Below are 25157 nucleotides of genomic sequence, written 5' to 3' on the forward strand. Positions count from 1 at the left end.
GTGTACGCCAGGCAATTCAAAAGGGGTTCAGACGGTGCATTTTATCTGATGTGCTCATGTAACTCCGCAACATTTTAAAAAACCATTCATCTTGCTCAATTAATGTAATTTTAACTTTATCGGTATTGCAGATTTATCGTTTCAGAGAAACAACAGGCTCCAGGAGTTTCAGCTGAGCCTAGTGTGGATTTGATACACTTCAGAACACTAAAATAGAAATCACTATGTTAACAACAGCAACCCAAACAGTGGCATAAACCAAACAATCTCAGGTTATTAAACACCTCCTTGTTTCTATGTAAAATCACAGGGTTGTGCTTCTGAATACAGTTTACACGTCTAACAACTGAAGTACCGACACACTAAAACAATGCAGAATGAAGTAAAAACTCAATTGCTTTGGGTCAGTGCTCTCGTGTTTCTCAAAAGAGAGGACACGGTGCAAGACTCAGGATTTGGGAGTGCGGGGCAGGCCTCCATTCTGTCTGCCTTTGCCCTGGCCCCCTATCTGCTGGTACCCACCCTGCTGAGCTGTCTGGGCCACTGCTGCCACTGGGGAGGGCAAGATTCTGAGCCTCATCGGCTGGGGCTGCGGCTGCTGTGGGAAGGCAGCAGAGAGCTGGACCACGTGTTGAGGGAGGCTCTGCCGAGGTCCTGTCTGGGCAGAGTCAGGCTGAGACGGCACCACGATCTGGGGCTGCAGAACGCTTCCAACCCTGTTGGGGTTAGTGACAGCAGTTAGGTGAGCAGCTAAGGCTGTTTGTTGACTTGCCGAACCTTGTGCACTTAAACCCTGTAACACTGGCTGCTGAGGATAAGTGGGGAGCTGCTGAAGCTGCGTTGCTGGAATCAAATGGCAAAGCAGCGGCTGTGGTTCCTGGGTTTGCCAAATGTCAAAACCTTTTGGAGCCCAGAGAACACCTATAGGACTAAATCTTGAAAAGTCTCCTAAATTATGCTGAATACCTCCCTGAGAAAGAGCCTGTGGCACATCGGGGTGTGTATTTGGTGACTGATCTTTTGAGGGCAGGCAGCAGATCTTGACTGGTACAGGAGCCCTGGCACTAGCAACAGAGGCCCTCCCAGGGTTGGAACTTCTCACCACAGTCTGGGCTTCAGGAACAGGGTGTGCCACTTTGATGATGTTGGAGCCAGCAGACGTGGCCTTGACCTGGCTGGCAGGAATTGTTTGTGCTGAGCTGGCAGTGCACAGGGTGGCTGTAGGAAGTGTGCTAACACGGTTCACTTCCACAGAGGATTTCTGAAGAAGACTCGGTGGCTTTGAAGCAGGGATAGGAGATGGCATTTTAAGAAGGCGAATGAGGCTTGCCTGCTGCGGAGTCAAACTGTTATGACCTGAGGCACTCTTTCCTGAGCTGGAGAGAAGGCTGATGGGTGGAGGGGCGCACTGGACTCCCTCCCCAGGTTCTGGAGACTGAACTGACATGGCCAGAGGCTGTGCTGCTTCTTTCTGCAGAGGAAGCTGGCTCAGAGGGGCAGAGCCAGTGGAGCCCTGTGACACTTCAGAGGCACATCCAGGGCTCAGTGGCTCCAGTTCCTCAAACAAGCTCTCTATTTCCCCAGTGTCAATGTTAGAGTCAGGCATCAAACTATAGCAATGGTCGTCACTGAAGGAGTGACCAGGAGACACTGGTCTCCCACACCTGGCTTTTTTAGGTGAGCTTTCTATTCCAGAGATAAATGGATCATTAAGAGAGTTCATGAAGGTCAGCTTTGTTGTCTGGGATTGATCACCAGCTTCACAACCAAATAGAGATGTGTCATCATTTACCCCATAGGCTGGCCATTCTGTTAGTGGTGAGTCATCGTATTCGACAGACCTCACCTCTCTAGCATATTTCTCTACATCCAACTCAGAAGGGACTGCCAAGTCACAGGGTGTCTGGTTCCACATGTCCACACAATTTCCTGCTTTGGAAATTTGGAGGTCATTTTCCTCAGCTGCTTGATTTTCCTCATTTTTTTTGTGAGGGTCCGGACTACAAGAGGGCTCCTGCTGCACATTCAGGGAAGCTGCGGAGTACCTCTTGAAGTTCCTTCTCATCGCAGGAGTGTTCATCTTTTGCCTGTTATAGAGCAGCCTGTTTGCAGTGCAGGCTACAGATACAGAAGGATCAAGGCACAGGGGTTCAGCTGTAGCTAAGATCAGCTGGCTCTCAAGTAACAGTTTGTCATCCTCGGTCCATTCCTGGTTGTCGTTGGCTATGGACTGTACATCACAGGCCAAAGTCTGCATCGTTGGGCGGAGGAGGATGTGCCTGCTCTGGTAACCAGGGGGCACCGCATTACTGCCCTGCCTATAGTCCCGTACTTCTGCTATGACACACCCACTGTGAAAAATGTTCAGCTCGGACTTTTCCAGGAGATCCACCAATACAGGAGGCAATTCCTCTGCATCTAGGTATTCTAGAAATGCCCTTTCTTCATAAGGCAGTCGAATGGTCTCTGAATATGATTCACTTGGTCCCTTGAGCATCAGGGAATAGCCCTCCTTTCCTGGGTACAGGTTGACCACCAAATGGGACAAGGACTCCCTCTGAACAAGCTTTTCTAACAAGTTCACATTGCTTATCAATCCTTCTGTAACCTCGGGCTCTTTTCCACATTCTTCGACATAGAGGTCATACAGTTTGTCATGGAGGGATTTCCACCCACTAGATGACTGTTTACGTTTAAGGACATTCTGCCGCGCACTTTCAATGACACGCTCTGCACGATCCAAAGCTCGTTCCAAAGCTTTTTCCATTTTGGTATAAAATGGCGGCACTGAAAGAAGAAAAAAATGTAAGTGCGCTGATGCACGCAGTGAATACTGTGCCTTTAATGTCAATGTATCCTTTTGCAAAAGCCACGTCTCCACCATGGAGCCACGAGCCTCACTGCAAAATGGACACCGCGAAACCCGCCACCCCGAGAGTACTCCACAAAATACTTACGATTTGGGGGTCGCCTTTACACGCAGGAGCCCTGCAGAGGCCTCCGTCTCGCGGTGCCTCGAGGAAGGCAGGCTGAGAAGGACGGACTCTCCCAGCCACCTGTGCAAAGGCGTGCTCTGGCGCACTCTACTGCATGGGCGGCTGGCGCCAGGCTTCATCCCATTGTCTCCTGCTGCCACCTCTAGGGGGCGCGAGGCCCTTTCCTGAGGACCTCACTCTCCACACTTCCTGGTCTGGTGCCCACACTTTTGCCAGAGAGCAGGATCCGGAGGACTCCTTTCTTTGCCTTTACCACTAAAAGCGTGCACACCAAAGCAGAAGCCACCAACGAAAAAATGCATACTGGTTTGGGACGCTTTAGCTACACACTCATTTGTTCCGGAATGCAGTTGCTGGGAGAGTCATGGAAAGGGGTCGTCTCTTTTCTCCGCCAGCCCTCCACCAGGGATTGTTCACTGTTCTTGGACTTTCTTGTCATCAGTGGCAGGGCTGCTCCCAGTGCCCACCAATTTAACACACTCCAAAGTGTCCACCTGTGTGGCCTTTGCATATGTGGAGGCTTTGGTGTGGGCATCGCAATTCTCCATTGACTCTTTCAGCAGTCTCCCGCCTATTGGTTTTCAGAGACTCTTACGTGTGCGGGGAGCATGGCGTTCTCATACAGAAGTACTGACCTTTCATCTCCCTATGTATTACATAAGGGCATCTTGTCATTTGTAACACAGTGTGTGGTAGGTAAATTATATTGCCCATGAATTACAGTTCAGGATTAAACTATTTAATGAGAAGGTGATTTGCATCTGAAGGGATTGAGAACTATTGTTCCAGGCTATGGCAGCAAAGTTAATTGAATACTATAACTCCAGACCATAGCTACAGTCCCAAGGATGGATTTGGACTGAGACGGAGTCTTACATATGTTATGGGACATTGATTCCCATAACTTCTATTACTTTGAACCTGCCAGCCTTTTGGGGCAGGTTTTCAAGAGAATCTGTTGATGTTGAGATACAGACCTAATGATAGAATGATGTTTGTAGTGAAGGCTCGCAAATGAGAAGAGGTGAAGACAATTTGGTGAAACTCCTGAACTGCAGACTGGTATTACATAAATGTGCTCTCTTACCTGAGAGCAATTATGATAAGTATACACATAGTAGACGCAGTTTATTGCACTAGGATTAAAATCTCCTTGCCTAAGAGTTCCTTAAAGACAACCCTGGTCTGGGAAACACCAAGAGCAGTTTTCTCCTGGCCTATGAATTGTCTTTGAGCAAATGTACACTTGTGGAGCGCCACAAGGGGGCACTGAACTAAATCGGTTTAGTTTCTGAACTCTTTTCAGCATCTTTTCCTGTCTCTCTTTCTTCCCTTCCACCTGCCCCAATTTAGGCAAAGCATAAGCCTGGATAGCTAAGTCTATTTTGCTATCCAATAATCAAAAGATCTGCCTTTAACAAAACCTGAATTAATGAGGTGGACATGAGCTCTGAATCTCACTCAGTAAAGCAGTGCCTTATTCTCCCCACTTGAACATGTGAGCTTAGCTGTGGACCAGACTTGCAGGCCAGCCAGGCTCCCCCACCAGGATCCTGTTTGCCTTGTGTCCGCAGGAATTTGCTGAGTGTTGGGTCTGAGAAAGGGTCAGTCTGTAACAGTAGTCTGTGAGCTGGAGAAGCTAACTAGGAGGGCAAAGCTCTGCTTTCTTGTTGCTCAGAAGTAGGCATTTTGTTGGATGAGAAGTGGCACAGGGGACCTGTGTTTGAGTCAGGTCATCGTCCTAAAGTGAAAGAAGTCCATGACTTCTGTTGGCCACTCCTGGCCTGAAGACTAGACTTTCTGGCTTCTGAGTGTGGCACAGGAGGAAGCCTGGGCCTGGGCTTGTTCTCACTTTCTTAGAATCACACGCTAGCAAGTGGCAGAGGTGGAACTGGAACCCAAATAGTTTGACCCCATTCTATTAAATCTTTTGCCAATAGTGGTCCTCATAGTTATTTATTTAATGTCTATTACCTCCGCTATAGTATAAGCTCCCGTCTTACCCAACAGGTAGCACATACCAGATGATCAATAAATATTTCCTGAGTGAATGAGTAACAAATGAATGAATGAGTATGAGATAGGCCTGCTTCTCCAATTTAGTGCTTTGTCTAGTTTACTTGATATGCATCAGAGGCTCCGTATTTTCCTTTTATTCACCTTGATTATGGCTCTCTGCTCCGACTCATTCCCACCACCTGTGGTTACTGCCCCCTGTTACCCATTGGGCCGCTGCACCATGTCAAAGAAAGATTTGCTTGTGTCTAGTCCTTGGAGAGTTCCTGAGCCTCATCTGGCGGTCCCACATGAAGGAGACACAAGGGCAATACTATTGGACCCCTGCCCTAGCCGTTGGAATGACCCCTCTACAGGTTCGTTCCTCTGCAAGTCCCAGAGCAGTTGGAAATGATTACCACACTTTTAACCCTCGGATTTCTGAGCAAAATTATGATGTCCATGGACAGTCGGTCTCCTGAAACAAGAAGGAAATCCTACCATTTGCAACAACATGAGTGGACCCTGAGGACTATGATAGGTGAGAAAAGTCAGACAGAGAAAAATAAATACCATATAGTCTCAGTTACTGTGAAATCTAAATCCTCCCTCCCTCAAAAAAATAAAAAACCCACCCACAAACTCATAGAAAAAGAAATGAGATTTGTGGTTACCAGAGGCAAGGGGTGGAGGGAGAGAGGATTGGAGGAAGGTGGTCAAAAGGTACAAACTTCCAGTTAGAAGATAAATAAGTACTTAGGATGTAAGTACTGGAAGTTACTTCCTGTAACTTCCAGTTAACAGGAAGCTGGCCTTTCACACTCCTGCCCTTATCTGTGCCTCGCTCTTTCTGGCTCTTCAATGCAGTTCCAATAGCCTAAGAGTAGTTTTACAAAAAGAGTTGTAGATCATTGGAAGCAAGAGCACTCAGAAACCAGGGGAGGAGCACGTAGAAACTATAAATGGGATCCACGAGGACCTGGGTGGGGCCCAAGGAGTATCCACCTTAGAACGTGATATGCCCTAGAAGAGGCTAACCCTGGAGAGTGAGGGGTGAGGTTTTCCTACAGTGAAAATCATATACCAAACAAATCTAAAGAAGAGGGCTCTCTCTTTCTCTCTGGAAGGGACAGAGGACAGTGCGCCTGGAAACAATGCTGAAAACTGGGTTGTGCCCTCAAAAAGACCCCACTGTCATCACTGAAATGCTTAATGTCCTTAGTTCTTTTCCTTTGGACTATGACAAGAGCAATATTTAGCATCCAGTTGGAAGTATTTTCTACCTTGTAATGACACTAAGTTATCCCCAACTGGGCAAGAAAATCTTAAACACATTCTCACCTGCTGTTCTAGGAGAATGGAAGGTAGGCTACCACAGGGAGTGTGGCCCAGCCGATATCATCCTGTAATGTTCAATGATAGCAGTGTCACATGGAGGGGAAATGGCTGCAGGTGGCAACCCAGAACAGAAGCTCATGAAGCAGAAATGGAGGTGTCAAGTGGGTGACCCTGGAGCAGATAGGTGACAACCCCCATTTTCTCCAAGTATAATAGAAAACAAGTCACCTTTGATGAGAGTAGACAGAAGCTAACTCTAGGGTTACATTTAAAATGTCACACCAAATGTAAGAGGTTTTTTACAAGAGATTACATCTTCATACCTTAGCCTCATAAGGGCCAGATTGGTATCAAAATGACGATGGCACAAAGCATTGACTATATGAGACATATGAACAGATAATGAAGGATATTTCCAGAAAAATGTAAGCCAGGAGTCATATCTAGCTTTTATATCTGACAAAACTAAAATTACAGTTGGGGTTATCATCTTTTCTTAGTAATGCATTTCAACTATAATTTTGTATTAGACAGTGTTATATACTTAGTAACATTAGTCAGCCTTATTAAAACAGATCTGATGACATAATTTTTTAAAAGATTTTATTCGTTTATCTCTAGAGGGGAAGGGAAGGAGAGAGCGAGAGAAATATCAATGTATGGTTGCCTCTCATATGTTCCCTGCTGAGAACTGGCCTGCAACCTAGGCATGTGCCCTGACTGGGAATCGAACCATAATCCCTTAGTTCACGGGCCTGTGCTCAATCCACTGAGCTACACCAGCCAGGGCTAATTTTTTCTTTTAAAAATATTTTTAAGTTTTTACTCTTTTCAAAATATAGGATGACTAAATAGAAGGTACTTTGTCTACAAGAACTTCTTTGGGTAAGGTAAAATAGTGAGCTTAAATATACATATAACTTAACATATAAATACAGTATATAAATATTACAATTATAAAAATATTACAATTACACATGACCAAAGCTCACTCTCTTACCTTATTTTTTATATTTGCTATATTCTCTATATACTATTTATTATTTATTTATTTATTTTTTAGAGAGAGGGGAAGGGAGGGAGAAAGAGAGGTAGAGAAACATTGATGTGTGAGAGAGACATCAATTGGTTACATCTCACACAACCTCTACACTAGGGTCTAGCCCATAACCCAAACAAGTGCTCTGACTCGAAATTGAACAAACAACCCTTAAGTGTGTAGGATGTTGCCCAACCTACTGAGCTATGCCAGCCAGAGCTATATGTATTATTTAGATAATGTTTATATGTAAAATGGAAGCATTTATATAAAATTATAATATCTATACACCCATATATACAAATATAATTTAATTTTTCTGAGCACCAAATTTACTTTTCATTTTCTAAGAAACATTTGGTATTTCTTGCCAAACCATGCAATCTATGGACTGGTTTTGATAGTAGAGTGTTGTGGATAATGGGGAAAAAAAGGTCTTCAGTGTTAGCTCTTGTCCTAGGAAACTTTTCTAAGTCCTAGCACTAGTCTGCTTCCCAACCTAGCAGGAATAGCAGATGTAACTGAGTGTCTGAATGATGATGTTAACTTGGCTTTGCTTCCAGATCCTGATCCTGAATGTTGTCTGCATGATAAGTCTCGTGGATGTAAATACATTTTGGACCTGTGTATTTTCTTGTTATTTTCCTCTTTGCAGTGTTTTTAGGGTCTGCCGTTTGAAATTCTAATGGACTGTATGCTTCATCTGAATAAGTGCTTCACCTTGGGAAGAAATAGAGGGGGAAAGCAGAAGCTAGAATATTCTTGCTAGAATATCTGCCATTTTTAATATAGGTGCTAAGAAGCCCACAGGCTTCTAGGCAGCACATTTTAAAAATATTTTATGTATTTACTTTTACAGAGAGGGGAAGGGAGGGAGAAAGAGAAGGAGAGAATATCAATGTGTGGCTGCCTCTCACGCACCCCCTACTTGGGACCTGGTCTACAACCCAGGCAAGTGCCCTGACTGGGAATTGAACCAGTGACCCTTTGCTTTGCAGGCCAGTGCTCAGTTCACTGAGCCACACCAGCCAGGGCAGCAGCGCATTTTAATCCCAAGAGAAAGATGAAGCTTATCTTCCTGGGGGAAAGAAAAACAAGCCTTGACCAGTGTAACTTGGTTGGTTGGTTGTCATCTTGCAAAGCGAAGAGTTTCTAGTTTGATTCGGGGTCAAGGCACATGCCCACACTGTGGGTTCATTCCCCACTCAAGGTGTGTGCAAGAGGCAATCAATCAATGTTTCTCTCCCTCTCCTTTTCCCTCCTTCCCCTCTCTCTAAAACTAATAAATAAAATCTTTTTAGAAAACCCAGGAGACTTATTTTGCTAGTGGGGTTGTTTCTGTGTGCTTTCCCAGGCCACTGCTGAAGAGATGGAGGAGGTCTGTGGGGGAATGTTCCATTTCTGCAGGCCTATTGGCCTGGTCACTCTCCCAGCATATACACTGCCAACTCCTCTTTGCCCTCAATTCACAGTTTACTCTGAACAACTCCATCTCCCTGCCCTGAATGTAACCAGAAGCAGGGATTACTCCATGACATAAATGGAGATTACCTGCTCTTTGGTTCCATTTAGCTTTATAGAATGCCAGTTATTGAGTGCTCACTGTGTACAGAGTGTTTGCATGCTTTAATCTCTCCAAGTCTACTATAGGCTCAGTTTTACAGATGAGGAAAGGACTCAGAAAGGTTTTAAGACTTGTCAGTGCTTACATAACTGGAGCAAACCCAGGAATATGAAACAGCCCTGTCTGGTTTCAGAGCCTGAGTTCTACCCACTATATTGTTCTCATTAGGTTTGTTTTACATTCCCCAAAGACCCTAAACTTCTTATTTATTTATGAGATTTGAGATCTGGAAGACAAAGACTGTTACGAAATTAAAGAATTATGACCTTAGATGTTCTGGGAAAGGCTGCATTATCTTTTGCATGCATCTTCTTTTCCTTTAATTTCAATCAGATATTAGATAATCAGGTAGCATTTAAAAAAATTTTATACTCACCAAAGACATTTTTTCACTGCTTTTAGAGAGAGATGAAGGGAGAGAGAGAGAAACATCGATGTGAGAAAGAAGCGCTGATTTGTTGCCTCTCATATGTGCCTGGACCGGGGAGGGAACTCGTGACTCAGGCATGTGCCCTGACCCAGGAATCAAACCCATGACATTTTGGTTACAAGATGATGCTCCAACCACTGGGCCACATCAACCAGGACCAGGTACCATTCTTTTGTTGCAGAGGGATGGAGTTCTGCAAGCTTGGATTCAGCAAACTGCAAGCAGCACAGTACAGGTCTTCCCTAATTCTCAGCACCATCCGTGACATAAAACATGCATTCATTTTCTAAAGCTGCTATAACAAATTACCGCTAATGTAGTTGCTTAAAACAACACAAAGTTATAATCTTGAAGTTCTGGAAGTCTAAAGTCTGAAATGGATCTCACTATGTAAAAATTAAGGTGCTGACAAGGCTGCATTCCTCTTTGGAGACTCTAGGGAGAATCAGTTTCCCTTGCCTTTTCCAGCTTCTACAGGCTGTCTGTATTTCTTGGCTTGTGGTCCTTTCCTCTGTTTTCAAGGCCAGCAGTGTAGCTTCTTCCAATCTCTCTCTCTGACTCTCCTGCCTCCCTTCTTGCCTTATGAGGACCCTAGTGATTATATTGGGCCAACCCAGAAAATCAAGGATACTAGTATCATCTCCAGCTCCACAGCTTAACCATACCTACAAAGCTCCCTTTGCAGTGGAAGGTAACATATCCATTAGTTCCAAAGATTAGGATGTGGATATCTGGGGGGGCAGCACATTATTCTATCTACAACCACCTAGACATGTGCAAGGCTTTGTGCTGTGCCCTGGGTAAGCAGTGGTGAGCAAGACTAGTAGTCCCTGCTTTATGGCGGCTTACAGTCTAAAGAATGTCACCACTCTTTAAGTTCTTACTATCTGGACCCCAAAATAAAAGATTGTGAATTAAATGTTATATCATATGAGTCACCAGAAGATTTTCAATCTCTTAAAACTAGCAACTCTGGGGTTCCAGTCAAGATGGCAGAGTAGGTGGATGTTACACTCACCTTCTCCCATGAACACACACAACTTACAACACTTACAACTCAGTTACAGACCATTCAACCTGGAGAACTCTATGAAGACAAGCTGAACAGAAGTCCTATAACTAAGAATGTAAAGAAGCCGCATCAAGACTGGTAGGAGGGGCAGAGATGGGAAACTGGCTGAACCCACACCTACATGTGGCAGTTGAGAATCCAAAGCTGGTATCTTAGCTGCTGAGTTCCCCCCTGAAGAGTGAGAGGTCTCGGTCCCATGCTTGGCTGCCCAGCCTGGAACCACAGTGCCAAGAATAGGAGCCCACATAATATCTGGCTGTGAAAACTGGCAGACCTGGCTGGTGTGGCTCAGTAGATCAAGTGCCAGCCTGCGAGCCAAAGGGTCACAGGTTCAATTCCCAGTCAGGGCACATGCCTGGGTCGCGGGCCAGGTCCCCAGTAGGGGGGGTGCAAGAGACAACCACAGATTGGTGTTTCTCCCTCTTTCTTCCTCCCTTCCCCTCTCTAAAAACAAATAAATAATATCTTTTTAAAAATTGGCAGAAATTTCTCTGTCCCTCTAGGTGAGATGAAAAACTACTGGAAACCTAGGTGTCCTCTTAAAGGCCCACATATAAACTCTCACTCACCTTGGACTCCAGAGGAGGGACAGTGGCTCAGAGGAGGGACAGTGGCTCAGGGAGGTGCCAGAGACATACAGTATGAGACTTAGTTGTGTGGCTTTGATACAAGGGATAGAGGAATGGTGCCACTGTCCCTGTGCTGAGTACTCCTCTCACATGGCCAATGGGTACCCTCCTTCCCGTGTTGAGCCTTCCCCCACCCCACCCACCACATCTGAACCTGCATTAGCCTGGTAAACTCTGCTGCTCCACCCTGATGAATCCCTGAGATCCTGCATCACCCAGCTCACTTACTGACTGAGGCTCTTCCAGTAACTGAGCTTTATGTATTGCTGGCAGGCAGCAGCATGTCTTGGGGAGCCTTGGGCCTTTTGCTGACCTGCCCCAGGCCTGGGACTAACGGCAGTCAGTCTTGGTTCACAGCATGACCACTCCCATGTACATCTAGGTGCAGTACAGCTGCGTACCACAGATCCCTTTGTATCTCCTAACAGGTAGCCCTAGGACAGTCACAGGCAGTGTCTGGCATTAACCTATACTGGAGTCCCTCCCAAGAGGACACAGAACTAACACACTGGATGGCCAGCTTCAGAATGCAAGAGAACACCACCTGATTAGCTCCACAAGTAGCACACACAGAAGGAGGTCTCCGCAGGCAGCAGATGTCACTGGGGCAAATCCCTGTCTGTGGGGTCATCCCCCACATAGCAGCTTGTACTCTTCACTCATGGCCAATCCTCACAGCCAGGCAGCCTGAGAGTCAATCCCACCCACTGATGTTCCAACAGTAATCAAGGCTCAATAATAACAGGAGGGCACACACAGCCCCCAAAAGGGACACTCCTGGAGCACCCAGTTTAGATAATAACAGAGACTGTGTTACACCTACTACATAAGGCCACCATTCCAAGACTGGGAAAGGTAGCAGATCTATAAAATATACACAAACAGACAGAGAGGCAGCCAACATGGGGAGATAAAGAAACATGGCTCAAATGAAAGAACAGGAGAACACTCCAGAAAAAGAGCAAAAGGAAATGGAGACAAGCAATCTGTCAGATGAAGAGTTCAAAACACTGGTTATAAGAACTTAGTGAGGACCTCAACAGCATTAAAAAATCCAGTAAGAAATGAAGGATACACTCATTGAAATAAAAAACAATTTACAGGGAAACAACAGTAGAGTGGACAAATCCAATCAAATATGAGAAGATGCTCAACATCACTAATCATTGGAGAAATGCAAATTAAAACCACAATGAGACATCACCTCACAATTGTCATGATGACTATCATCAATAAGTCCACAAACAACAAGTGCTGGTGAGGATGTGGAGAAAAAGGAAACCTACTGGACTGTGGTGCACTGTCCAGTGGGAATGCAGACTGGTGCAGCCACTGTGGAAAACAGTATGGAATTTCCTCCAAAAACTGAAGGTGGAACTGCCTTATGACTCAGTGATTCCACTTCTGGAAATATATCCAATGAAATTGAAAACACTAATTCGAAAGAATATATGTGACCCGATGTTCATTGCAGCATTTACAGTATCCAAGCTATAGATGCAACCCATATGCCCATCAATAGATGAGTGCGTTAAAAAGCTGTTGTAGATCTACACAATAGACATAGTCTATTTCCTCAGCCAAAGGAAAGAATGAAATCTTACCATTTGTGACAACAGTTCAGGGATGAACTCAGAGGATGTTATGCTAGGTGAACTAAGTCAGAGAGAGGAAGAAAAATACCATATGATTTTCACTTATGTATGGAATCCAAAGAACAGAATAAACAAAACAGAAACACAGTCATGGATATAGTGAATAAACTGAGGATTGCCAGGTAGGAGAGAGTGGGATAGATGGGTAAAAGAGGTGACTGGAGTAAGAAGTATAAACTGGTAGTTTAAAAATAGTCATGGGGATGTAAAGTACAGTATAGGGAATATAATCAATAACACTGTAGTAACTATGTGTGGTTCCAGGTGGGTACTAGAATTATCAGGGGGATCAGTTAATAAATTATATAGTTGTTTAACCACCATGCTGTACGCCTGAAACAAATATAAAATAAAAAATAAAAGCTACCAACTCTGAGTCAAGGTAATCTCTTTCCTTATTTTCAACTCCTATAACCAATTACTAATGTAGCTTTGCTCAATTTATCTGAGAAATGTCTCAAGTGTTTCCTGTACACCTTCACGAACATTGACCTCATGAGTTGCCACTGTGGTATTGCAGACTTCCTAAGCTGTTTCCTGCCACCATTGTCATCCCATTCCAGTACATTGTCCTTACCATAACTCTAGTTAACTGTTAAAAGAAGTTACTCTTTGTTTTCAAATCCTTCATTAGTTCTCTACTGTACCTAAGAAATAAAATATAAGGGTTCCCAAGCAATCAGTAGGGTAGTAGTGAAGGAAAAAATGGCTAACCTTTAAATGAGTTCCCACTACATGCCAGGCATTGTTATATGGACATGGTTTACACAGACTACATCACCTAAAGTTCAAAACAACTAAACAAAGCAGGCATCATCATCGTTACCACCATCCCAATTGATAAATCAAGAAACAGAGGCACAAAACAGTCAAGTAACATGCTCAAGGGTGCACGGATAATTAGTGGAACTAGGATATAGACCAAGAAATCTGTAGAAATTGACAAGAGGATTCTAAAATGTGTATGAAAAGACTAAAGAACTAGGATAGCCAATAATTACTTTGCTAAAGAAAAACAAAGTTGGAGCTTTATTACTACTTGATTTCAAAATTTATTTTTTAAAGATGTTTGTTTATTTGTTTTTAGAGAGCACAGAAGGGAGGGAGGAAAAGAGGAAGAGAAACATTGATGTGTGAGAGATATATCAATGGATTGTCTTTTGTTCACCCCCAATTGGGGGCGTGCCCCACAACCCAGGCATGTTCCATGGCTGGGAATCAAACTAGTAAGCTTTTGGTTAGCAGGCTGGCACTCAATTCATTGAGCCACACCAGCCAGGACTCAAAACTTATTATAAAGCAAGAGTTATTAATACAGAGTGATATTGCCACAAAGATAGACAAGTAAATCAGTTGGCCAGAATTCAGAGCCCAGAAATAGGGCTTCACATAAATGGTCAATTGATTTTTCACAAAGGTACAAAGGCCATTCAATGGAAAAAGACAGTCTTTTCAACAAGTGATACTGGAACACTTGAACATCCATGTGCAAAAAAATGAACCTGGACTTATACCTCACACCTATGGAAAAATGAACTCAAAATGGACAAGCTTAAAAATCTAAAACTTCCAAGAGAAATCTAAGAAGCATAACTTTGTGGCCTTGGGTCAGGCTATAATTTCTTAGGTATGACACCAAAAGCACAATCCAGAAAAGAACAATGTGATAGATTAGACTTCATCAACATTAAGAAATTCTGCTGTTCAAAAAATGGACTGATAGGAGAATTAAAAAATGTGCTAAAGAGGGCCCTGGCTGGTGTAGCTCAGTGGATTGAGCGTGGGCCTGCGAACCACATGATCGCAGTTCGATTCCCAGTCAGGGCACATGCCTGGGTTGCAGGCCAGTTCCCAGCAGGGGACTCACAAGAGGCAACCATACATTGATATTTCTCCCCTTCTCTCCTTCCCTTCCCCTCTAAAAGATAAATAAATAAAATGTAAAAAAAAAAAGATTTTAAAAGATGCACTAAAGAAAAGGATAAAATATTTGCCAAACACATATTCCTAAATGACTTTTTAAAAATATTTTACTTATTTATTTTTTTAGAGAAGGGAAGGGAGGAAGAAAGAGAGGGAGAGAAACATCAATGTGTGGTTGCCTCTCGTGTACCTCCTACTGGGGACCTGGCCTGCAACCCAGGCATGTGCCCCATCTGAGAATTGAACCAGCGACCCTTTGGTTCACAGGCTGACACTCAAGTCACTGAGCCACATCGGCCAGAGCATATTCTTAAATGATATATTCAGGCCATATGAATGAATCTCAAACCTCACTAATAAGAAAACAGCCCAATAAAAAATAGGCAAAATATTTGAAGAGACTTGTCAACAAAGATATATGGGTAGAAAATAAGCTCATAAAAAGATACTGAGATCACTAGTAATTAGGGAAATATAAATGAAAACCATAATGATGTATACTAGACAGCTATTAGAATGGTTCAAAACAAGCCCTGGCTGGTGTAGCTCAGTGGATTGAGCGCGGGCTTGCGAACCAGACGATCGCGGTTTGATTCCCAGTCAGGGCACATGCTTGGGTTGCAGGCCAGTTTCCGGCAGGGGCCAGTTCCCTGCAGGGGATGCACAAGAAGCAACTATACATTGATGTTTCTTTCCTTTCTCCTTCCCTTCCCCTCTAAAAAGATAAATAAATAAAATATTTAAAAAAAAAAAAGAATGGTTCAAAACAAAACAAACCTGACAATACTAAGTGCTGAAAAGGATGTGGGGCAACTAAAATTCTAAATGTTGTTGCTGAAAATACAAAAGGGTACAGCCATTTTTTAAAATAGTCTGGCAGATTCTTATAAAAATAAACATAAACCTACCACATGATTCAACATTGCCCCACATGGGTATCTACCCAAGTGAAATCAAAATGCATGTAGACAGAACTACTTGTTTACAAACATTTACATCGACTTTGTTCATAATCACCTAAAACTGGAAACAATTCAAATATCTTTCAACTGTTAAATGAACAAACAGACTCTGCTACATCAATACAATGGAATACTATGCAGCTATGAAAAGGAAAACTAATTCTATATGAAAGAACATGGATGAATCTTACATGTATGCATGTGATGGAATCTAGTCACAAAAACTATATGATTTACAATTCCATTTATATGACACTATGGAAAAGGTAATTTAAGGCACAGAAAACAAATCAATGGTTGCCCAGGATTTCGGGGCGGGGGGGTTGATGACAAATATGTATAAGGGAATTTTGGGCATGAGGGAACAGTTCTCTGTCTTCTTTTAAAGATTTTATTTATTTTTAGACAAAGGGAAGGGAGGAAGAAAGAAAGGGAGGGAAATACCAATTCACACAGACATTGATTTCCCGTCTCAACTGGGGACCCGGCTCCTAACACAGGCATTTGCCCCGAATGGAGATTGAATCAGTGACCTTCTGGTTTGCAGGATGACACCAAACCAAACTGAACCACACCTGTCACAGCAACAGTTCTATGTGGTGATTCTGCATTTGACAACATTTTTCAAAACTCACAGAACTGTACACTGGAAAGGGTAAATTAGACTCTATGCATATTACATTTAATTAAAAATTTCATGCTTGACCTCAACAAATGTGGAGCAACACAGTTTACTATTGCAAAGGTTAATTATCTTTAAATTAATTCGATTCTCTTCTTCCTCCAGTGTAGTTTAGTCTGCCCATCAGTTTTCTATGCATGTGCATCTATAGTAAGCTGCTGTAGGGAAAGGCAGGAGCTGGAATCCTTCTAATCAGCCGGCATGCTTGTTAACGTGCTTGGAAGGCTCCAAGGATGGTGCACAGAGTAATTTTTTAAGCCCTCATCTTGTGGCATTAGGGAGCACAAGCAAAGGGAATGGCTGAGCCATGAAGAGCACTGCCAGGCAAGCTAATGCACACAGATACATGCACAGCCACGTTCACAGGCTCATCCAGGGCACCTGTAGCCCAGGTGACCTTGGGCTCCTCCAGGGGGGAAGTTAAGGAGTGGGTCACAGCCTCCATTGTAGTCTGTGTTGGCTTTCATAGCTGACAAACAAAAGCACATGAAGTTGCCCGTTTCACTGCGATGGAGTACAGTTTCACCTCTGCATGAGCCCAGGTATGGTGCAAGGCCCATTTCTCTACATTGTTAAGGAATGGCCCACTTCTCCCATGTAGCTGTGGTCATAGATGCAGCAGGTGCCCTGCCCATCTCCCCCTGCACCCACCGCTCTATACCCACAGACAGTCTGACTGTGGGCACTGGTGACTCTCTGTATGAGGGTATTTTCGGGCCATGTCCGCACAGGTGGCTCTCGTATATGGCAACATAGAGTAACAGGGAACAATGGCCCCAGGACTGTCCTCGGCCCATGAGAGAGGAGTGAAGGTGTAAACACCTGAGCTCTGCTGCCTCCGGGCTAACACAACCCAAGGCCTGTTCTGGACTGTCTTCCAGAGGCCCCCAGCAGAAATCAGTTGTCCACAGCAGCCTCCTGCCCCTGAACGTGCCTGTGACTGCCCTCTTTCCCAGCCCTGACTCAGCTCCCATATCCCTCAGCAGGGCTGCTCCAGAGGACGTCCCCAGTGACTCCCACTGACATCCTCTTGCTGGGATAGGCCTCTGAGGAAGCCCAGCCTCTGACACAGTCCAGGAAACAACTGGAGAGCTAGTCCCTCCCATGGCACAGTGGGCAGACACACCTGTCTACTAAGTGACACACACCTGGGACGGCTGCTGAGAGCTACATCTGTGACCCACTCCTGCTTTGCAGGGCAGGGTACTGGGATGGCTCTCAGCCACGGGGGAGATTTGCCTCAGGGAAATTTGGCAATATCGGGAGCCACTTTGGTGATCACAGGTGGGGATGAGTGCTGTTGGCATTTAGGGGGTGAGGCCAGGATGCTGCTGAACATCCTACAGCGCACAGGACACCCTCCCGCCAGCAAACGCCAGTGGTGCCATGTTCAGAAACCCCCACACAGTGTAGCACCAGAGTCAGAAGCCTCAGCGCTGGGTACTTTTTTCATCTCTAAAAAGATGATGAAATATTTACTTCACAAGGTTTTTGAGTCTTGAGTTAAGGTAAATAGAATGTGGAGTCCACTATTCCCTCATTCTCTAGTGCCAACCCTGTGCCGCATGATAACTGTTGGGGATGGCTCTGCCTGGTTCTAGGAATTGTAACTCTATCCCNACTGGCAAACAGGAGACTTTTCACAGCTGCAGTGAGGACATGGGAGACTTCGCAGTGTGCAGAATGGCTCCGGGCAGGCCTGCGGGCCACGGCCCTGGCCCCAGGCAGCAGACAGGGCCTGGAAGAGGCACTTCTGGGATGTCTTGTGTTCTCTGGTTATGAAACCATTTCTACTTTTAGAACTCTAGTGTATTTGTAGAAAAGCAAAGAGCTAAATGTTTGGAAATGAGTTGTATTTGTCTGCCTTTCAAGTGTTTGCAGCCTGGTTAGATTCCGAAGCAGAACCCCCACCCCTTTCCTTTCCCGTCCCCCCTTCCCCAGCCCTGGAAGCCACCCGTTTGCCTTTGTCTGGATGGGCGTCCCTATTCTGGACAATTTCTACAGATGGAATCACACAGTATGTGGCCGTTTCTGTCTGGCCTGTTTTCCTTGGCATGATGTTTTTGAGGTTCATCCATGTTGTAACATGTATTAGTACTTGATTCCTTTTTATGTCTGAGTAATATCCCATTGTTCGAATGTGCCACCTTTGTTTAGTAATTCTCCAAGAGTGTGCCTTTTAGTCACTCCTACCTATTAGCTATTGTGTATAATGTCAGTGCCTCAATATCCAGGCACTGACAGCCTATCTTAACCCAGGTGCGAGATTTTCTTCAGAAATACTTGATCTGAGTTTAGATTTTAATAAAATATCCAGTTGAAAATGTAGATTCATCTCACAAACATTCTTAGACCTTTTTAAATAATCAATTTTCTGTACAGGCATTTGTTTTTGTCTCTCATATTTTGCTCTGTTACAATTTCGAAGGGCACCCTGTCCACATAAGGTTTGTTTTTCTGAGTACACATGTGTGTGTCCATGGCTTTGGCCCTAATGAGAAAAGGAACTTTGGCCAGGCAGTTCCAACAGAGGTGAGTGAAGGGACAGGTGACCAGTGAGTCTTACTGGACGAAGTCAGCTGTCCTCCTGTGCTCCTGATCCCACTAAGGCAAGATTTGTGATGACTTCAAACAAACTGCTCACATGTGCCATCTGAGGGCCACGGCGCCTGCCTGAGCCTCCGTCACCCGCTGGGACCTCTCGGGAATGGTTCCCGCACTTGCACGAAGTGAACCAGTGCAAGGATCACTTGCAGAGAAGCGTTCACTCTCGGCCTTGGGAACCAACCAGAGACCTGAACTCAGACTCTCACCAGATTTGATGTACTTCCTCCCTTTTACTGACCTTGTTCTATCTAGAGTGATGTGGCACTCCCTTCCCTGGCAAGCAAATAAACTTAGCTTTGTTTCCAATAACCTTTTGTGGCCTCTTTTTATATCTTTCTAATGATCCCCACCAGGGTTAGTACTTCATGTAACTGTCATACTAATGAAGAGGCGAGAATATCTCCCTTGAAGCAAAATCCCAGAGAATGTACTGATTCAAACAGCTGTGTAGGGAGGACTCCCCTGTTTCTGGCAATGTGTTTGGCCTGAAGTAGGATGAGACTACAGATACCAAAGAAACGTACCACTGCTTTTTCAAAACTTACATAATTTTATACTTCAGCAAATTAAGCTAGATTCCCACTATGGTAAAGTCTCAATGGAATAAGGAATGTTACACATATAAAGATGATTGCAGAATAGAGAGAATGGCAAATACCAGAAGGTTCAAGATTTTAGTGGCTATCACCATGCCAGAAATCTGAGGTCAGCACTCAGACCAAGGTGATAATGGAAACAAGAATCCAGACAGAAAAGTATATGGCCCACCCCATGAGGTCCAAGTATGTGTATCTGCATAGAGAATTTGTACTTATTTATGAATGTTAAATTTAAAAATCTATTATTTGCTTCAGATTTGTCAAGAAAATTCAGGGGAAACACCCACTTCTCGTAGGAAATTTGTTTATATCTTAAAAACAACAGAAACGTGGTAGGCTCCTTGCTGGACAGACTATCTCCAGGGTCCCATTCTCACATGTCCGACCTTCCCACTGATTCCAATATTTTCTTTGGTTTACGTCATGTGCGGCCCCCTGAAAACACCATGACCTTAGAGAAAGCTGAGTTTATTCTTCCTGGTAAGGGACAGGAGAACTTTGGCAGAGGCTTAGTAGTGTTTCAGTGAGTTAAATCTTTTTCCATGAAATCTAATAAAATAATCCATCTCTAGCACTTCAGGATTTTATCTGCAGGAAAAATATACTTAGCTACTTTCATTGCATTTTGAAAAAATACCTAGGCTATAAAATACAACATTTTTCCTTCTGTTCTCACTACATGCTAAGCACCATTCTATGTCACATTTTAACTCGCTCAGCCCTCTCCTAGACCATGCAAGGAAAGTGCAAACGTGGATGAGAAAACAAGTTAGAAAACAAGGCCTTAGGAGCTCAAGTAATTTGCCCAAGGTCACCCATTTATGAAGTATCAGAACTCAGATTTGGACCCAAACTGCCTGGGGCCACAGACACTGTCTTTTTCTACACTGCCCTTTTCACTGCTTCGGGGAGGGCAAGACACAGACCCATCCATAGTGGGCTCACCATATGGCTGGAGAGACCCTAAGACACATGGCTGAAATGACAGATTACACTGTGTCACTTAGTCTGTTGCTGTTGGACATGACCTAATAACTGCCATCTCTGCTGTAATCTGGAACCACTTGAAAGAAAGAGATCCAGGAGTCAGACAGCTGGACATCAATATATTCTCTTTATAGGTGATGCTCATATATCCAAGGACATAATTTAGATCTGGAATGGACCAAGTAGGTTCCCCAATACCGCACCATCTTATTAGGGAGATTCTTCCACTCACTCACAGGCAGGGCGGGAGAACTGCAGACCCTTCCTGATGGCTGGCCCTCTCACTGGAGAGAGTTGAGTGGGCTGAGCAAGGCCAATTTTATTCTACCAAAGAGCTAGTGAACCACTTGGGAGTAGGCAATAGGCCCTTTGGTGTTTGGTGAAGCTTACAGAGCTGTTCTTAGAATAATCTTTTCATGTGAATACAATAAATTACGTATGGCATTACAAGGAAGCCAGTTACCCTGAAAGTGTAAATAAATAAACTTATGATAAGTCATATGTGCTTTTTGTTAATGCATTAAATAATAAGATTTAGCAGCAGGACTAATAAGTATTATAATTTCAAAGTAGTGATGAATGTAAATGATGCTTTCAGATATTTGCAACCAGTGAAATGTCCTATGGAAATATCTGTGATTTCTGCCCTGGCTGGTGTGGTTCAGTGGATTGAGCACCAGCCTGGGAACCAAAAGGTAGCAGGTTCTATTCCCAATCAGGGCACATGCCTGGGTTGCAGGCCAGGTTCCCCACTTGGGGGTGTGTGAGAGGCAACCAGTTGATTTATCTCACATTGATATTTCTCTCCCTCTCTTTCTCCCTCCCTTTCCCTCTCTCTGAAAAGTAAACAAATAAATCTTTTTTTAAAAAAGAAACATCTGTGATTTCTGTTCAATACAAGTTCATAGACATTGTTAATACTACTGTGGTTTGTTATCTATATTCATATTTGTAGGAAATACTACGCTTTAGTTAGATGTCACAAAAAATAAAGATGTGAGGTTCATGGATGTCCTAAAAGTGCCCATGTACCTCAGGTTAAGAGTACTTGCCCTGCCCCAGCTGGTGTGGCTCAGTGGATTGAGCAACAGCCTGCAAACCAAAGGGCTGCTGGTTCGACTCCCAGTCAGAGCACATGCCTGGGTTGTGGGCCGAGTCCCCAGTTGGGGGAGTACAAGAGGCAACTGATCACTGTTTCTCTCACACATTGATGTTTCTCTCCCTCTCTTTCTCCCTCCCTTCCCCTCTCTCATAAATAAATTTTAACTACTCTAATGGAAGCCCCTCCCCTGGAAATAGAAGTATGTGATAAGCATCATCTCCAATAGTATGTTATATGAGCAAGACTATGGGTGATGATCAAGTTCACCTAAATTGTATATAAGGGGCCAGATTATAGAATGGTTATCACAGAAGGCTGGAAAGGAGTTACTTATGAGGTGTGCATTATTCTTTCAATCCTTAAAAGGACCTTATTGGTGATTAGTGTTGTTAACTCCATTTTCAAGTAAGGAAACTGAGAGATTAATATAACTTGTCAAAGGTCACACACATCTGGCTCATGGAGGGGAAAGGATCTGAATCTAGATCGTCTGGCTCTACAACCCACAGTTTTAACCACTAAACTAAAGCTGCTTAATAAGTTTAGAGAGCTAGTCTAAGAATAACGAGGGTTGGGTCGGACTGCTGCCTTTAAAGTTATTGCCATAGAAAAATACATATAAATAAATCCCTAGAAAAGAACTCTTTCATAGATTGGGACTTCCTCTACAGAGAGATTAGGGAGTATCAAACACCATGTAGTTGCCAGTTATCCACTGTATTAAAATAAGCAGAATTATCTACAGTAGTCTCATTCTGGCTTGCTGGACAAAGCAGGGTGTGGAGGGGGCTTCCACTGAACTTAGACTTTTGACAGGAGGGCGCATCACTTCTAATGGGCTTTGTCAAGAAACTGTGGTGAGTAGAGCCTGCTTGCAGGCTAGCAAATCGGTCTGCCTCAATTTCATGGATGCTGGCAGAAGATATGAGAATATTGGGTCAGAGACAAATGACTTTTATTACTCGTAGCACAACAAGCAGCATGAACTTCATGTTTGCATTGGTTCCCTTCTGCCCCTAAGTCCCATGGGGGCAACACAGAGGTGGGCCCAAGTGAATGTGTGCAACAGGGGAGGAGCCCACACTTAGGAAATCCCAATATCTTAAAGGGGGCTGCAAGTAAACTTGCCCAAGTTTTGCTCTAGAGGCGGATACTATCTTCATTACACTCATTAACAGTTTTTGTCTTTAGCTCCACAGGGCCACACTGTCTCTATCTCCTAAAGCTGTTCACTATACAAACTTCCTTAGAAAGTTAGTCCAAAATAAAATCCACGAATGCCTTTGTTCACAAGATGTGCAGAAACAAGAGAAAACCATGCGCTAAACAACAAAACAAACAAGCAAGCAAAATATAACCAAAGACACTCAAATAGAGAACAGGGGGACAGCGACCAGAGGGGAGAGGGGAGGGAATTTCAGGGGAAAAAGGGGAAGGATTTAGAGGAACTAGTATAAAGGACACATGGACAACAACTAAGGGGGGTGGATAGGGGAGGGAGGTGGGGAGTATGGGGGGGGCTGGGATGGGAGTAAAAGACAGAAAACTGTACTTGAAAAATAATTACATTTAAAAAAATATGGAGTACTGTCTTCCAACAGAATTCATCTGCTGGCAGCTGGAATTCCCAGGTGATTTCTTTAAACAGCTAGAGCCTAACTCCAGACTGCCTGGCACCCGAGCACTTTGTGAGCTCCTTCACTGCTAAGGTTGTTTTCTCATGCTCATCCTGTAAAAGGAGAGCGATGAGAGTGCAGGCCCCTCGGCTGGAACAGAGGCCCACCCTATGCATCCAGGAGAGGGAGGCGGCAGTGGCATTTCTCTCTAATGGATGTTGGGAGGAAGCAGACCCTACCTTCCCTTCTGTTGCTACCCTGGCCTTGCAAGTTCTCCTTCCCCTCAATAAAGCTGATGACTAAATTCATTCCAAGCCCTCGTGCCCATGCGTGACAGGCGAGATCCACATGGTCTCATAGCAGATAAAGAAAAATAACAAAACATCTAAGAGTTCCCAGCAGGCAGAAGAGGGAAGATCAAACAGAAACAGGACAGGCACCCAGCAAAACAGAATTAATAGAGGAGACAGATAACTTAAAAAATAAAGCCAGGATTTAAAGAGATTCAAATACAGCATCAGAGTGACCAACTGTTTTGTTTTGCCTGGAGCTGAGTTTCAGGAACTTGGGGCTTTCAGTGCTCAAAGCAGGACAGTTCTGGATAAACAGGGTAAGTTGGGCACCCTATACACGCACACCTCTTCCTGCACATATGAACTTTCTGCAACTAGATTTTATGCTTTCAAACTTAAAATGCATTAGATGAACTAAAAGAGGCAACTACAGTTGCGGCCAGAGTTAGTAAGCTGAGTAAAGGGGAAGAAGTATCTCAAAGCATAATATCTCAAAATTACAAAAATGTGGAACTCACTTGGGAAAAAGATAAGAAACTTGGAGGATAGATCTAGGAGACTTAACAAGCAAAAATAGGACATCAAGAAGGAAAAAAAGTAACTTGAGAGAGGAGTAGTATGATTAAGCAAGTGATACGTAAAAATTTCCTTGAACAAAACAAAGACCCAAGTTTAGAGATGGAAAAGTGCACTGAGTTCCCAGTAGGTTCCATGAGAATTGTAGTAGCTAATCTGTACATTATACATTAAATTACTGTTCAACAGCCCTGGCTGGTGCGGCTCAGTGAATTGAGTGCCAGCCTGCAAACCGTAGGTCTGCAAATCACAGATTCAATTCCCAGTCTAGGGCACATGCCTGGGTTGTGGGCCAGGTCCTCAGTAGGGGATGCATAAGAGGCAACCACACATTGATGTTTCTCTCCCTCTCTTTCCCCCTCCCTTTCCCTCTCTAAAAATAAATAAATAAAATCTTTTAAAAAAATTACTGTTCAACAATCATCAATTCCCTCCCCTTTGTCTTATATGAATTAGCAGGTTATACTTCCCTGTATCTTAACTTCTTTTTTTTTAGGGGGGGGGAAGAGAAGGAGAAAGAGAGGGAGAGAAACATCAATGTGTGGTTGCATCTTGCACTCCCCGTACCGGGGAGCTGGCCCACAACCCAGGCATGTGCCCTGACTTTGAATCGAACCAGTGACCCTTTGGTTCGCAGGCCAACACTCGATTCACTGAGCCACAACAGCCAGGGTGTGTGTCCTAACTTTAAGTTGGCCAGGTGACTGTTGGTGGACATGATACAAGCAAAAGCTTGATTTACACCTGCTTGGTGGGCTCGTATCCTGTACTTCTGCTGTATGGGGCACCTGACTTGAGTAGACTGAGAACTATATCAAGCAGTTCTGGACCCAACCTGAATCTCAGAGTCAAGCGTAGCCTAGATTTGTAGATGTGTGAGTGACCAATAAATGCTTATTGTTTAATGTCAATGAGACTTTTGTGCTAGTGTGTTACTTAGCATTATTGTGGCAATAGCTAATATACATACTTAGGTACAGTTTGATCAAATTCTAAATCTCAAGAATAAAAAATAAACCTGAAGTTTCCAAT

The 25157-nt window shown here is 44.0% G+C and overlaps 1 protein-coding gene across 1 annotated transcript; it reads right to left on the reverse strand.

The window, feature by feature from the left end:
• Positions 1-448: 448 nt before the first annotated feature.
• On the reverse strand, positions 449-2767 carry LOC118987260 (transcription factor SPT20 homolog). Its single transcript, XM_037046349.1, has one exon. The coding sequence runs from the start codon at positions 2765-2767 to the stop codon at positions 449-451; it is 2319 nt and encodes a 772-aa protein (XP_036902244.1).
• Between the last annotated feature and the right edge of the window lie 22390 nt (positions 2768-25157).

This window comes from Sturnira hondurensis, unplaced genomic scaffold, assembly GCF_014824575.4.
Source record: "Sturnira hondurensis isolate 20B ecotype Veracruz unplaced genomic scaffold, ASM1482457v3 Scaffold0005220, whole genome shotgun sequence".
NCBI classification, from domain to species: domain Eukaryota; kingdom Metazoa; phylum Chordata; class Mammalia; order Chiroptera; family Phyllostomidae; genus Sturnira; species Sturnira hondurensis.